Below are 15,551 nucleotides of genomic sequence, written 5' to 3'. Positions count from 1 at the left end.
ACTAAATTGAGAGCACAATTTAGTAAAATGAGTGCACTATTTAGTAAAATGTGCGCACAATTTAGTAAAATGAGCACATGTTTTCTGGATATACACCAAAAAGTATCTTGCAATGACCCCTCCAGAGTTCCGTAGGGACTTCGCGATCTGATGTAAATATGTAAAATGTGTGCTGTGACTAAATATCCTGACTACTTAATTTCATTTAGGGCAGATTTAAAAACTGGATATGGAAATGCAGTCAAATTTAGACTAGCTTCACAAAAAACTACATTTATTTCATAAACCCTTTACACCCGTAAGTCTTATGTGTGCAATTTTTAGATGCTTTAACAGATTATGATTTCCATACTTATACTGATGATATCATTGTATCTCCATCTTTGATTGATCTGGATTAGATTATCCTTTCCAAAAAAAATTGCAGATGCTATTGCTTGTCTAAACTGAAGAAAAGATTATCGTTTTGGTTTGACACGCTGATTGTGGATCAGTATTGAGTTCATATCATTCTGAAGACCCCTAAAATATCACTATTGTGTTTTAATTTTAAAAGTGACATACATGCAAATATGACAACATTGTGGCCAGGTTTAAAATGTCTTTAATGTTATTACGTAGTGGCAGTATAGGCATCAGTATGGGTGATTTTGAATGTGATGTGAAAACATATGCATTATTGTTTTTTGCATGATTTTTAATACAACTTTTGGAAATGTTTGAAATGTCAATATACCTGATTTATACCTCTAAAATTAATTTTAGAAACAAATGCTTGGTTGATTTTCAAAATAAAATACCTGCTTCAGTTCTAGGCCTTATTCAAAATATGTATCATAGCTATTAGCTAATAATAGCTAATAATAAATCAACAATAATAATAATTGTTTGTATTATAGTAATAGTAATAATAACAATGTAGCTACTCAGTTGCCTTGATGACAATGGTACATAGGTGAAAGCTTAAATAGCAAAATACACAGATGAAGTGTAAAATAGTAACCAAAATAGTAGACAAAATGTCCTCTAGAGAGCAGTATGCTCAAAAAATACAGACATCATATTCTCCCTCTCCTTTACTGTGTCTGGGCATGCTTGTACATCGTTATTTGATAATCATCGTCCCCTTACAACAATATACATTTTTGCCAAACAAACACTGATACATTATGTACAGGGACCAGAAGGCCCAAAATATAACAGAAAGTACAACAGTACAAAGAGTGTGAACACTAAACAGTGAGTTCTGTATTTACATACAATATTTCCCATCTGTGAATCATGTTATTCTTTAACTGTACAATATTGTAATCTTTAACGTACACCATGGCAAAACTGACTAGCTTATAACATGTCAAATACACTCTCACATGCAAAAAAGGACTAAAATCAAAGTGATGAAAGGTACCATGAGAGACATTTTTAGGATGTCCATTTGTTTCTACTTTGCTCCATACATTCTCTCGATATCTGACAAGTAGTGTTGCTTCAACTCCGTCCTTTTCAGCTTGAATGCATCCGTGACTAACCCCGTCTCTGGCGTCCATGGCTCTGGGCTCAGGCACACCTTCGTTGGAATCTCAAACCGCAGCAGTTTACCTTGTTCAGATAAAAAAAAAATACAAATCAAAGATTTACAATCATAAGATACCCCACTTTTTTTCGCAACAAACTCAAAAAAATGTGTCAAAGTGTTCAATGATTATGTCAAAATGTGAACACTACAAATACATGACTGTATTTGTAAGGTGGCGCTTACTGGATGTTGCAATTTCCTTCATGGCCTTCAGAACCTCTGCCTCCATTGTAGGATGCCCACAGAGCTCACCCAACTCTCCTTCTACACCACACTTGCTGGCCAATGCTTTCAGATGCTTTTGATTTGGCACCACGAAGCAAATCACATAGCTCTGGTCACTGTTCAGAGTGGAGGGAGGTTGCAGCAGAGGTTACACATAGCTTGCCTTCCAATAATATCAGTCAAGTGTAAACCAAACACATTTTTTCTCTTAAATACCACTTGCTCAAGATAACACAAAACCTTTAGTCTGAAATTTGTTGTTAAACATCACTGGACAAAACGACAGATAGATAGATAGATAGATACATACATACATACATACATACATACATACATACCCACCCACCCAAGGGGAAATTCAAGATGGAGGAAGTGGGACCGATGATGCAACCCACAACAGAGACAGGAATAAAGAAACCCTCTCCTTGCACATTTAAGCGGCTTGCCTTCAACAAAATCCCTATGTGCTACATAGACTCATAGTACCACATGTTCGTAATGTCGTAAGGGTACCTGTTGGCATAGGCACAGATGTTGTCGACAAGGGGGCAGTTTTTCAGCACTGATTCCACCTTTCCCAAAGACACATACTCCCCGACCTGCAGCTTCACTAAGTCCTTCTTACGGTCTGGCAGCCCATGATTGGTACAGAGGGAGACACAGAGAGAGAGAGAGAGAAAGGGAGAGAGAGAGAGAGAAAAAAACTGATGTTGCTACAGAAATGGAGGAATGTAATCTCTGGATTGCTGTGGTACTACTGACAACATTCTTTTCACTTACCTACAATCTGTAGACAACCATCTGGGTGAACTTCTCCAATATCTCCTGTGCAGAACCACCGCTGGCCATTGTCATCCACCCAGAAATCTTCATTCAGTTGGTCATTCTTGTAGTAACCCAAACACACATTAGGCCCACCAATCATGATCTCCCCACGGGGATTGGGCTTGTCCTCACTTGTGTATCCACCTAACAAATAGAGTTATGTATGTTATGTGGGATTGTTAGGCATACTATGCAGTGTCAGCCCATTACTATTCAAAAATGCCTTGCATTGAATGCCTTTTGCATTCACAAAATGTTTACCATCCTTAAATTTTCCGTGTTTAATACGTTCATCAAATTTGAAATCATTGATACTAGATGTTAAAGGGGCTCGGAAAGAGAATTTCTATGTTAAAGAAAGATTTTCTTGAAAATAGTATGTCGACATCTTTACTTCCTGACTCCCTGTATGGCACTAACACGAATGGTTACCTGTACATTGGAGTGCTTCCAAACTCATTTATCAGAGAGTATTTATCAAAGCACACTGGATATTAACAATAGTGCTGCTTGCTATCGGTCAGAACTTTCTGACCAGGAATGAGGTCACATTGTGTAGCTTAAGGTAGCCTTAATCACAGAAAACCTGTGGACTGTGATAGAGGTATCAGAGATGCAGCATAAAGCCTGTGCACCTCATTCAGCTGATGATAATGAACTAAAGAAATGGCAATGAAAATGTTCAAACTTCCAAAGACATATCTCTGTTGTAGTGAGCACTACAACCTTGTGAATTCAAGGAGACATGATAAATCATGTAAGCTTTGACTATTGTACCCATATCCAGATAACAGTGGCATGCCCTTGCAATACTTTTGCATGAACAAATAACAGGACAGCACTATTCAAATAAATACTGTGGAAAAATGTTTCTTATGCTGATTCATTTCTTTAACTCATTCATACAACTCATATCAATCTATCAAAATATTATGTTTTAGAGTTGTAACAGGCCTTGTGCTACCAAGTTATACATGTGTTAGTAAGCTATTGTATCTTAAGTTTGAATTATGATAAGCTAAGATCTCTAATGAAGCCCTTGTGGCAAAACAACAAACAAAATAAGCAGATTTACATGTTCTGCCACTTTAACCGGTGCTTTAAATGCCAAATTAAACATGAAATACTTAATTTGGTCTGCTTTTCATTGACAGAGCATTAAGCATTTCATCAGACAATATTATGACTGTTTAAGGTAGTTAAAATGTATGCAAGAACAGACACACACACAGAAAGAGCGAAATGAGGCCAAGGGGTGGGGTGTGTGAGTGTGTGTGTATTCACAGCCTTACCCTCTAACCAGTCTCGTAACTTGATCTCAGAGCAGATAAGTGGAGCTCCAACTCTTTTGGTGCTCTCATCAGTAACTAAAGAGTGATGTTGAGAGAGAGAGAGAGAGAGAGAAAGAACACCAAATCATTGAATACCAAATTATGTCAAAACAAAGTGCCAACAGATAACACGTCAAAGGTCTTGTCCTTTGCTAATGCAAGTAGTAGCGTGCAAAAAAACGTCTGAACTGTCTAGCCCTGACCTGTATTACCATGTGAAAATATATTTTACCATCATTTACACATTCCTGTGGTGCAGACTCTAGTGCAAAAAAAGTCATGCAGTAAGCATCTACCGTATTTGAATATCAGGACATATTTTATGATGATAAAACAGCTGCAATAAAAGTGTACATAAACTAAATAGATATTTTATTCAGCTGTATATGCTGGTACATACATAAAAACGTAATATTGTTACAGGATGATTTCATAGTTACAGGATGATTTCACTCTGTATTTTGTGTAACCTCTACAGAAGGTTATCACAAGTTTAAGCATACAGACATGTGGCTGCAGCTTGACAGGTGCATGTGTATACATGTGAATGTGTGCATTCTAACAGCAAAAAACAGTATCAAATATGAACTGGCATGCATAGAACACTTAACATTCCACGATCGAAACATTCCACAATGTCTAGCCAATCACTGTTTGTCGAATGGGGTTTCTGTCAGAGAGAGGGTTGGGCTGAGGCTCACAGTTGGTGAATGCTGCTACATTTGTTTGGTTTGGGTGTTATGTTGGTGTAACGTCGGAGTTTGGTTTGGGCCGAGGCTTACCGTCAGTGATGGTGCCGGCTCCACAGGTCTCTGTGAGTCCATAGCCATTGCTCACCGGACAGAAGCACACATTCATGAAGTACTGGGTGGCAGGGGACAGGGGGGCCCCGCCTGACAGCATCCTCCTGATGTTGCCCCCGAGTAAAGCCTTCACTTTCCCAAACAAAAGCCTATGAAGGACACACATGTTATTCCAAACTGGCCTCTGAGTAAAGAGAGGAGGAGGAGCATTTTCGTCTTGTTTTAGGGATGGTATTAGAGGTTGAATCGACCAAGTCTGGGTTTACGAGTCTTCTTGTAAACACAGCTGTGTTGGAAGGCTGCGGAGTGTGATCTATCCAGTGTCATGTCACTTACGTGTTGCAAATGGGGGTATCCTTGCCCTGTTTGAGCTGCTCCAATTTGTAGTTGTATCCCATTTTGAATAGAGTCCTCTGGATGTAATTCGTATCTTGCACTTTGCTCATAACATTCTTATAGATCCGGTCCATTATCTCCTGCAACACACAGTCAGAGTGCATACTCATATCTTTTATTCAGCTAAAACCACACTAACAGATGCACACATGCACACACACACAAACACACGCATATTAAATGAGTAAGCCCCATAAAGCATGTTTATCAACACTTCCTGTGTATGTGACTTGAATTTTAGTTTGTGGCAACAAAGTCATCTAACCACAAAACCCAAAGAAGACTCAAATAAATATAGCAAAGTTATGAGCCACTTTGCAGCATACAGAACGTCCCATGTGAAGACAGAGGAACATTTCTATTTATAATTTCTTATTGCCAAAAACATATAGTAAGAGGCCAATGTTAGTTCAGTTGTGAGTAATTGAGGAGTAGGGACAGAAATTAGAGCAGAGAAGATGAAGTTTTATGAAGTGAGAGAAAGATGGAGGATGAGAGTATACCGGCACAGCTGCCATCAGAGTGGGTTGAAGTACTGTGCAGTCTCCCTTACTTCCCTTTTTGATCTTCGTCGACTATAAAGAGATCACAGGAAATAGCATAAATTTTCCACGCAAAGCAATAGTAAAGATACCTTGCAAATGATCCTTTTGATGAAAATTAAAAACGGAAATACTGTCACTAAATGCATCCAAAATGATCAGATCTTCAAAGTGTGTCAATAGGCCTTTTCATTTTTTAACAGTAGCTTTAGGCTCTCACGTCCACCAGCTTTCCTTGCTTTGTATGTCACACACACACTCTGAGCTTAAATGCTGCCCATTCTACAGTAAATTTGTTCAGGTGGTACAGACTGGTCAGATGACACCATGGCAGCATTCAGGTGGTGCCACAAAACGTTAATGGCATTCAAAAGAACTAGGACACTGCAGAGTGGGGAGGCTAAAGTTTCATCATCTGCATGTGGTCAGTGGTATCCCATGTTTTTCTTAATTTCCTCTTGACTGTGTTTGAGTGTGTGTGGGTGTCTGTCGCGCACTATGTGGTTAGTTACTGTAAATATGAAACTCTGTAGATCTGTAGATCAAGAGGCATCTATACTTTGTATAGTTACATGGTGTATACACTTAAGTATAGTTTATGTTTACAACAACAACTCCACTACATTTAATCTGTTAACTAACAAACCAAAATATACTGTAGGATGAGGTAAGTATATGCCATTTAGGGCACTGCAGGTGAAGTACACAGTAATGTTGTAAGTACCTGGTCTGACAGGGTTTGAGGAGAGGAGTAGCCGACCCGGCAGCCATGGGTTAAACAGGACATTTCTGCGGTCAGTTCCAGCACGTGGGCCAAGGGCAAATAACCAATGTATGTGTCCTGATGACTTCACAGAGTAAGACATTTAATCACAGCAACCATACTGGCCTAAATATGCAAAAAAATATATAAAAGTATTTTCTGATAGAGACACGGGTCGTGCTCTGTAGTACTGTACAGTACATGCTAATTTGGCATACCCTAGACCCGGAATCCTTTGGCACTGTCCAGCCATGCCAGCGATGAGGTTGCTGTGGACGATCATGACCCCTTTAGGAGTGCCTGTAGAGCCGCTGGTGTACATGACCACTGCCAGGTCTGAAGGAAGCGGCTGCTCCACAGCCACATTCACTTAAGGACAAGGAGAGGGAAAACAGACATGGCGAAGAACGCACCGGAGAGACCTCCTCTGCACTTAATTTCATGTTTTCATTTTTATTTAATATGTAATTGTGTATATATGTGTATGTAATATGTTTGTTTGTTTGGATGTATTCACATGTGTTCTGAATGGATGGTTGTCACTTACAGTTTTCAGGTTTGGCTCCCAGGTCTGTGACTGACTGCATGCTTTGGATCACAAGAGACTCAGGATAGCCATCACTACTCACTTCCTTATTATCCACATATATGACATGGGTCAGAGCTGGCACCTGGGACAAGATGCTCTAACACAAACAGAAAGAGAGGGAGAGAGTTTAGGGCCAAGTTGACAAACAGCAAAACACAGAAAAGTCAATCTGTTCTAAACCTGCACACAGACAACTCTAAGAATTTCACACCAAAAATGTAATAAATATTTGTCATGTTTAGTTGTCATTTTTATAACATATACAGTATGTTGCAGATATTGACACCTCATGTAGAATAATAATAATAGTGATATCTAATTGTATCTGATTTGTCACCTTTAGTTTTGTTTCCATAAGTTCCACACTTGTGATAAGGTGTGTGGCACCACACTCATTCAGCCCATAGGCAACTGCATCTTCCCCCAGCGTCGCATAAAGTGTTACCACTAAACACACACACACACACACACACACACACAAAAGAAATGGGGATTAGGGGTGAGAGACGGGGTAATGATATGCGCAGAACTATAGGTCTATAATAGATGATATCTTTCATGGTCTTGAAAAGATGGAGGAAATGGAGGATGTGATGGGTCTTACAGGGGAAGTTGTGTTTGAAGCAGGCTTGTGCTGTAATCATCCACTCTGCACGGGTTTCGCAAAAGATTGCAATGGTTGACTTTGGCTGTTGACCTAAGGATGTAAGGCCACTACCAAAAAAGCGCGCTGCTTGATTAACTTCCTCATAAGACATCCATTGGTACTCGCCCAGGACCAACTACAAGCAACATTACACAAAGTACTTTATTTACATTAGAATGTATTTTACATTGCATAATACATGTCATGGTAATACCTTGTAAGTTTGGATTTATAAACAGTTTAAATGACAAAATTAACACAACCTTCTGCTAAGCAAACACATGAGAAGCGCATCAGATGTAATTATCAAATTCAGACAATTCAGCATATTGTATTTGCCAGACCCACCCTACCATATGACAATGCTGAGCAAATATTATTAGAGATAATGTTTTTTCCCCTTGTATAATAGCAAACAAGAGGGAGTGATCTGGGTCAAATTGATAACCTACAAATGGCAACTAGCCACAATTCCACTGAACTGACATTTGAGCAGCATGTGAGAAAGTCCTTCTCAGAATCCTCTAATGACTCCACGGTTAATTAACAGGGAACTAATGAGTGAGACTGATGAACTATGGTGTGTCAGTATATCTTGGCCATGAGTCAGTCTTGAGATCTAACTGGACATTTCTGAGGACAGTGGTTAGCTGCCACCATACAGATGCATGCACTGATAATCTATTTGATCTGAAGTGTAGAATTTTTGTAGTTTTTCTTTTTTTAAATGAACGGTCTGTGCTAAGGCTAACCCTGACCAACATTATTAATGGCTTCCTGGCAAGAGACAAGTGACACCTTAAGCATGGTGTTTACCTTCTTGAAGACCTTTCCATTGGGTTGTGTCTCAGTCTCCTCACTCAGGACGTCTCGAGTGCCCAGGCATGCGGCCTTGCCAAATCTTTGCACAGAGTGGTCAAATAACTTATCCAGTGTGTCCTTGCCTTCAAAAGCTATATGTGCCAGACCATCCAAGGCCTCGACAGCCCGATACGGTCCCTCTGGATGCCCGCTTATTGACTTGGCTTTCTCACACATGGCCATGGCTTCACTCTGACAAAAAAAATACACAGAAAGTCAAATCAGATCCAAGCATCAAACACATCAGGAAAATACTATGATTTATAATGTTATTTATACAAAATCCCTCATTTTGTGGTAATCCCTCATTTATTATTACTCAAGTATATATATATATATATATATATATATATATAGATGTCAATAACTGTACAATACTGTATGTCTCTAAGTATTACAAAACAATGCAATACTGGTGTCATTTGCATAATCAAGTCTCTATTCTCTTAGTAGATGATGTCTGGCTCATTCAAGATTGGCTGAAAGCAGAGCCGTCTGCCAATGCACTGTGCAAACTGTACAATAGGTAATTCCAAAGAAGAAGGCAGTGATCCAGACCCGCATAGCTTTTCACTAGACTCATAGTCTGACAGCTCTTCAGCACCGGTCTTGTTTTTCTTTCTGAGTTTATGGAGGGTGTTGATACGGCAAACAGTAGTTAAAAAAACCAGTTAAAAAACCTGTTCTCAGATCACCGAGTGTGTGGCAAGAGACACAGGAAATTGGCAGTTATTCACCGACCCAATCAGGATCACCAACAGACACCAATATCTTTCCTTTTTCTATTTTTTCAATTATTCAACCTCACACTGAGTATACGTAAAGCTTTCATGACTGCCATGAATGTACTGAATGAGGCTGCTATGCAGCCCAACTCTGGAAGGAAATATAAACTCCTTCCATCACTTTCTTTACAGTCAGGTTGTCCTAAGTCTTTACACAACCCACAGACATTACTCTAGTTCAAAATAGTATATGCATGACAAAGAAGGGTGGGGAGCACAATAAGTGTTAATAAAAAGTATTGCGCAAGTTTACCTCTTTGTAGTCGGTGTATAGGTAGAAATGTTTCTTCTTCTTGACTCCTGATGCAAAAGTATGATTAAGTCAATGAAAGCAGCTTCTCCTTCTTTTGGACGGTACTCTTTCTGTCTTTCACACACTTTCTCCTAAGTTTAAACAGCTGCATACTTGTTCAGCTACCCCTTACAAAAAAATGTAGTGACCACCCACCTCTCATCTTATCCTATCATGTTAAAGTTGAGAAAAGAGGAAGTGATGCAGTTCCTTTGAGTCATCTGTTCCTGAGTAACGTTGCATACATAAGCACACCCCCAGACATAGACACACGTACCTGGCAGTACAACTCTGTGGGAGAGACTGGAATCGACGTGCATGTCTTACAACATTCTGAAACACATACTTTCCTCAAGCTCATCATTTCTTAGTCACACTTACGTATATTCACACAAACAAATCCTAAATTCTTACTTGTTGGCTGTTCTTCTTCCTTCTTTCACAAATTTTGTAACACATGTCATTTAGTTGCTCTTTTCTCTCTTCTTCTCTGTCTTTACTTTCATGTTAAAACTGTCAAAGTCAGTTATCATTATGGATTAAGTGATTAGGCATAGACCTATTTCAACTACATGTACTCTATACTCTGAGAAATCTTTATTTTAATCTTCCAGAAAGTCCCAGATCGCACAGTGACGGAGAAGAAAGGAGTGAATCATGCAATAACATAAAAACAGATGATGACACTTAGGTCAGGAACTCTGTCTTGACCTATTACCTAGAACAAAACCTCCTCTTAAACCAGTCTCTCCAAAATCTCTGAACATAGATTATGCTATGGGCTACATAGAAGATAGATTATGCTAGTATAGCTAAAATAGATTATGCTAGGGGCTATATAGAAGATAGATTATTCCGATGTTTTGTGGGTGTAGATTGGAAAACTGTTTATAATGGCAACACGCATGTTACTGTTAACAGTAAACTAACTTGTGATGTTTTTACAAGATTGTGTTTCACAATCTTAACATGATTAAACAAGTGCCAATCTGTGGCCAGAACTCCAGACACAGTGACTTATTTAGATTTAATGTTTAATGTCTGTTTTGGGGGGTAAAATGTCATAAACAAAATATTTCTAAACAATACGGAAGTTTATCAACAGTATTGTTGATCCGTTACAAAAGATTAGCAGATTATGTATCTTTGCTCCAGATAATGCCTCTATCTATAAGAGTGTACCAAGTAGTTGATTTTGTCTGAGAGCAGAACATATCTCATGATCATTTTTGCTATGTTATGCCATTCAAGTTTTACAACATACATGACTTTGAACAGTTAAGATATACAGGTACAATGTGTCTACTGTATATCTCCATGTTATGTTTTGAGCATCTTTAAATTCCAGAGACAAATCATGTTTTGATACAAATATAGATGGTGATAGCAATAGGCCTACATAATTTCAGAGGTCTTCAACGTATTTAGGCCAAGAAACTCTTGGCTGATAGAGACAAGGTGGTAGGACCCCCACAACATACAGCACCCTTCACATTTTTGGCACCCCTGGTAAAGTTGAACAGAAGAGGAATAAATCATCTTTGGGCATTTTATCTTATTTATTTTTTATATATTAGTCTCACCTTGAAGGGAATCAAGTGTATTCTTTTCTTTTTCTAAGTTAAGAGTGTCTGTGGACTTTCAAGTAGTATTCCATTACTTGCTGGTAAAGGATACAAATAATGTGACACAGAGGTCAAATGCCCTAGTCATTCTTCAACATATAGGCATGACAAGAGAATTCACAATTTAAATCTGGGAAAATGAGTTGACCTCTGTATATGGCCAAAACATAGGCATGAAAATACAGCTAAAACAATAAATAAATTCCAATCAACTGATCAAGACTGTATGAATAGGGACTCATGTTTATCTTGCCTCCACGCACAGTGAGGTGGATAGTAAGAGAGCCAAAAAATCACCAAGTCACCAAGGCTCCACAAAAACCTTCAGATGGACTATGTTAATAGATTCAAAAGGCATACCTGGAGAAAAGGCCTTTCTTGTCATACAATTACAAATGTACAAGTCTGGAGTTGCATAATGTTATTGGCTCTATGTTGAATCATATCCTGTGGTCATGATTGGATCATCCTGCTGGTTAATGAACCAAAATATATGCCTGATTATAACTCCATAAAACCAACCAGTGAGCTAAGAGGAGAATGCACAAGAAGAATATGGACAATGTATAGAAATTTTGTACCCTTTCTTTGTATATCCTTCAACTTTATGGCATGTCAAAGGAGAAGGCTAAGAGTTGTTTTATTCACAAAGGGAGATTTTACAATGTATGCTACTAAATGCAGGGGAGGCAATAATTGTAAATAATAAATAAATAAAATAAAAAATCTTTGATGCATTGTTTTTTTTTCTCAGAATAAATTTGCTTCCCTTCAAGGATGTTTTTTCCTCAATGTTTTCAGCAAGATTCAGATAAATTCCCAAAAGATAATTTTTCTTTACTCAACTTTACTTGGGGTGCCAATAAATGTGGAAGGTGCTGTATCATATAATGTTGTGTTGCCAGGGCTACAATAATGTGACGGTCTGAAGTGCCCTGTGTACGTGCTTTGCAATGCTACATACAATGTTAAGACACGCTTTTTATGTAGCCTACTTTGTGTAACAGTAACTGCAGGATCCCTGGGGGTGGCGGACAATTCTAGAAGATCTCAGTGTGTGTCTGTGTGTGCATTTGAATGACGCACACATACTTGCATTTCAATGAACCATGTACATCCCTGTTCTGTCTCGAAGTACAGACTTGAGGATCCACTGATATACAGACACAGATCCAGCATTTTCATCTCCACTCACAGCTCACGTCACCAGTGTGACAGGGAAAGTCCAGAGACATGGCTCACGTGATCCTTGTAATACAGGTTGTTACATGCAGGCAGCTAAACTGGTCCAACAACAATATAAAACATTTTGTTGAATACAATAAAAACAGAATGAGAGTGTGTTGTGGTCAGTTGTGCTGGAAGAGCACTAGATGAAAAACATGTCAAGGCTGCTTGGCTCAAAGCAGACCTGACATTAAATAGGGGAGACCACACCGTAGCGTTCAATATAAATACATAATTTATTTACATAAATAGAAAAGTCAGTATAATGTATAAAAGCAAAGTGTCCCCTGCACCATGCAGGAGACAAACAGGCAACACACAGAATGAAGGGGCGTAGCCCCAAGAAGAGTCAACAGGGTCGTAACAGTCCCCCCCCCCTTCGAAACAGAGGCCCACCTAAGTGGGACTCTGCACTGATCAATAACACTAAGAATTTAAACTATTAAACAATAAACTATTTCAAGGCATAACATCAATCATTACTCCACCATGACATAAAACCCAAGACACCACTACAAAACCTTAGTTTAGATGTCACACCAACCACCACCAAGTGCATTGCCAATTTTTCCCATACCCCCCCAAACCACCACATATGGCTCCACCAGCTATCCAGGGCCCTTGGAAAGCACTTTAAGGAGAGGCCAGGAGAAAAGGGAACAGGAGGGACAGAAGACATGAGAGAACAATTATTCAACATTGCCACAGGAGCAGGACAATGAGTTACATTGTCCACACCCCTGATGTGACGCATGTTCAAGTGGTAGTGTTGCAGGAACAAGACAAGTTGGGAATGTGTAGTGTGTGCAATTAAACAGGGTTAACCATGATCTAAATACCTCGGCCTCCCCAATTTTATGCATTTTATTTTATTTTTTATCAAGGCCAACACAATAACACAACTGACAACAGGTGGACCACCAACACCTATATTGTTTTCTATGGTGTCAGTACAAGTAAACATATCTGAAAACGAAGCACAAAATGACCAAATCCAAAACTTGAGTTCTGAGCTTTTCTCTGAAAGATAACCTACCAGGCTATCCAAATTAGCCAATATTTCTGAAAAGTCAAGCTTTGGCTGCAGTACTGGGTCATCAGTGCCACCAGGGTCAAGTTCTGCTGCCACCATCGGATGACTAGGAAGCGCACTGTTGACCATAGCCACCGCAGCAGATGAGACATCCACACAAACCAGACCAAAACTGCGACCTGGCGAATCGTGAGACTCAAGCAAGTTAAGATCACATAACTGGGTGAGTATATTCCTGTCGGGGGTAAGGAATGGGTAGTCACGCTCAGACACTTGTTGGAACCTAGAATAAGGGCCAGCGAATTTAGCACTAAATGGTGAACAGGGCATACGCAAGAAAGCCAAGACCTGATCGCATGGACTAAATGCTCGTTCCACCACTTGACCAAACACTTTTCTCATGTCTTGCTGGGCCTTACTCAAATTTTCACGGCCCATCTTCCAGGCCAGCAGCAACCTCCGACGGAACCCCTTCACATTGTCAAACACATTCACTGGAGCTTTGAGCTCCTCCAAACCATCTTTCAACAAAGTCAAAGGATCATGGACCTGACAGGCAGAAACGAAATCATTGGGTCTGAAATCTATGCCAGTCTGCACCCCCTCACATGCCGTCAACCACAGCCACGGTACACCCTCCTCCCCATTACCTTGAGCAACAGCTTCCTTCTCACAGGAAAGAGTAGGTGGCGACTCAGGCAAGGTCAAGCTAACACAGTCCAAATCCAACCCTTCTGACTCTTGGTGTCCCTCCAGGTCAGGACTCATTGCAGGGGTCACCTCACAGGAGGTAACTACTTCAGGAATATTAATAGAACACTGGTCGGACTCCCTAGGCACAACAGACTTATGGGTTACTACAGGTGTCAGTGGCATCTCTGGCCACACCCGCCCCCCTGACAAATTAATTCCTAAAATCACGTCAACTCCTTCCACAGGCAGTGACGGACGAACAGCCAAGACAACCTCTGCCTTCACAAGCTCTGATTCCAGGGCTATCTGATGCAGTGGAACAGATGGTATGCATCTCGATACCGCGGACAAGGACAACCGACCCAGTGTCGGATGCATCAGAGAAGGGCAAGGTGGATTCCAAAATAAAGGATTCTGACGCTCCGGTGTTGCGCAAAACACGCACCGGCACTCTCTCGTCACTCCCAATCAATAAAACATACCCCTTAGTTATAAATGGGTTATAGCTCTCACTAGCACCTCCACAAGGGAGACGTTGTTCTGAAAGCAGCACCTCTCTGACTATGTCAGTGCTCTCACTCACAGAACTCAGAGGGACACCACTTGCTGAAGTCATATTTGAATGTTTTACACACTGCTGTTTCTCAGAACGCGCAATCCTGACCACACAACCGGCACCCTTTGGTTGAAACCTACTACGTCGCCTCTCCCGCAAAGCAGGGCATTCGTTTTTCCAGTGACCTGATCCAAATAACTCTCGCTTTGCTCTTTCACACTAAGCTACACGTCTTGGCAACTAAAAGTGGTTTCCGACACAATGAAGGACTACAATTAATTTAGACTGGAGCGCCCTGCAGCTAAATTCCCCCGCAAAACCAAAACCTATTTCCAAACTCTAATCTTCACGTGTCTTCGTGATTGAGCTGATTGCAGCCCCTCGTTTAACATGCAAAAACAACAAATAAGCAGGAAATAAAACAAAACTTTTAAGCGGTCTCACCTATGGCAGGGTGTTCACGTTGCTCCAATGTAATCCAATTCGCTATTTATTCTCTTCTTTGTAGCAGAAACCACCAAATGATTGAATCAACAAGACGTGCGCTCAAAAAGTTTGTTCCCGACCAACAAACTAACCGACCAACGACGGAACTCCCATTCTTCACATCATATCTCAAATTAACCAATCACTACGGGGGTTCCCCCAATTACAAATCAGCTGGGCCTATTAAGTTTGCTGCAACTCACCGAAATAGCAGCAAACTGTTGCGTTCGACTGCACAATGCAGGCACAACCAATTTATCCAAAACGAAACCATCCAATTATTCTAAATCCCCGAAG

General features: G+C 40.0%; 1 protein-coding gene across 1 annotated transcript; it reads right to left on the bottom strand.

Annotated features, from left to right (window-relative positions):
* Positions 1-587: 587 nt before the first annotated feature.
* On the bottom strand, positions 588-9,743 carry acsl4b (acyl-CoA synthetase long chain family member 4b). Its single transcript, XM_048231631.1, has 15 exons — positions 9,596-9,743; positions 8,513-8,749; positions 7,655-7,832; positions 7,388-7,497; positions 7,009-7,147; positions 6,680-6,830; positions 6,423-6,546; positions 5,660-5,731; positions 5,097-5,236; positions 4,740-4,909; positions 3,919-3,993; positions 2,582-2,770; positions 2,315-2,429; positions 1,760-1,917; positions 588-1,599 (listed from the first exon to the last, which is right to left on the bottom strand). The coding sequence occupies exons 2-15, from the start codon at positions 8,738-8,740 to the stop codon at positions 1,442-1,444; spliced, it is 2,007 nt and encodes a 668-aa protein (XP_048087588.1). The 5' UTR covers positions 8,741-8,749; positions 9,596-9,743; the 3' UTR covers positions 588-1,441.
* Between the last annotated feature and the right edge of the window lie 5,808 nt (positions 9,744-15,551).

This window comes from Alosa alosa, chromosome 2, assembly GCF_017589495.1.
Source record: "Alosa alosa isolate M-15738 ecotype Scorff River chromosome 2, AALO_Geno_1.1, whole genome shotgun sequence".
Taxonomy (NCBI): domain Eukaryota; kingdom Metazoa; phylum Chordata; class Actinopteri; order Clupeiformes; family Clupeidae; genus Alosa; species Alosa alosa.
The sequence above is the reverse complement of the archived record's forward strand: the minus strand, read 5'-3'. Positions and strand labels throughout refer to the sequence as shown.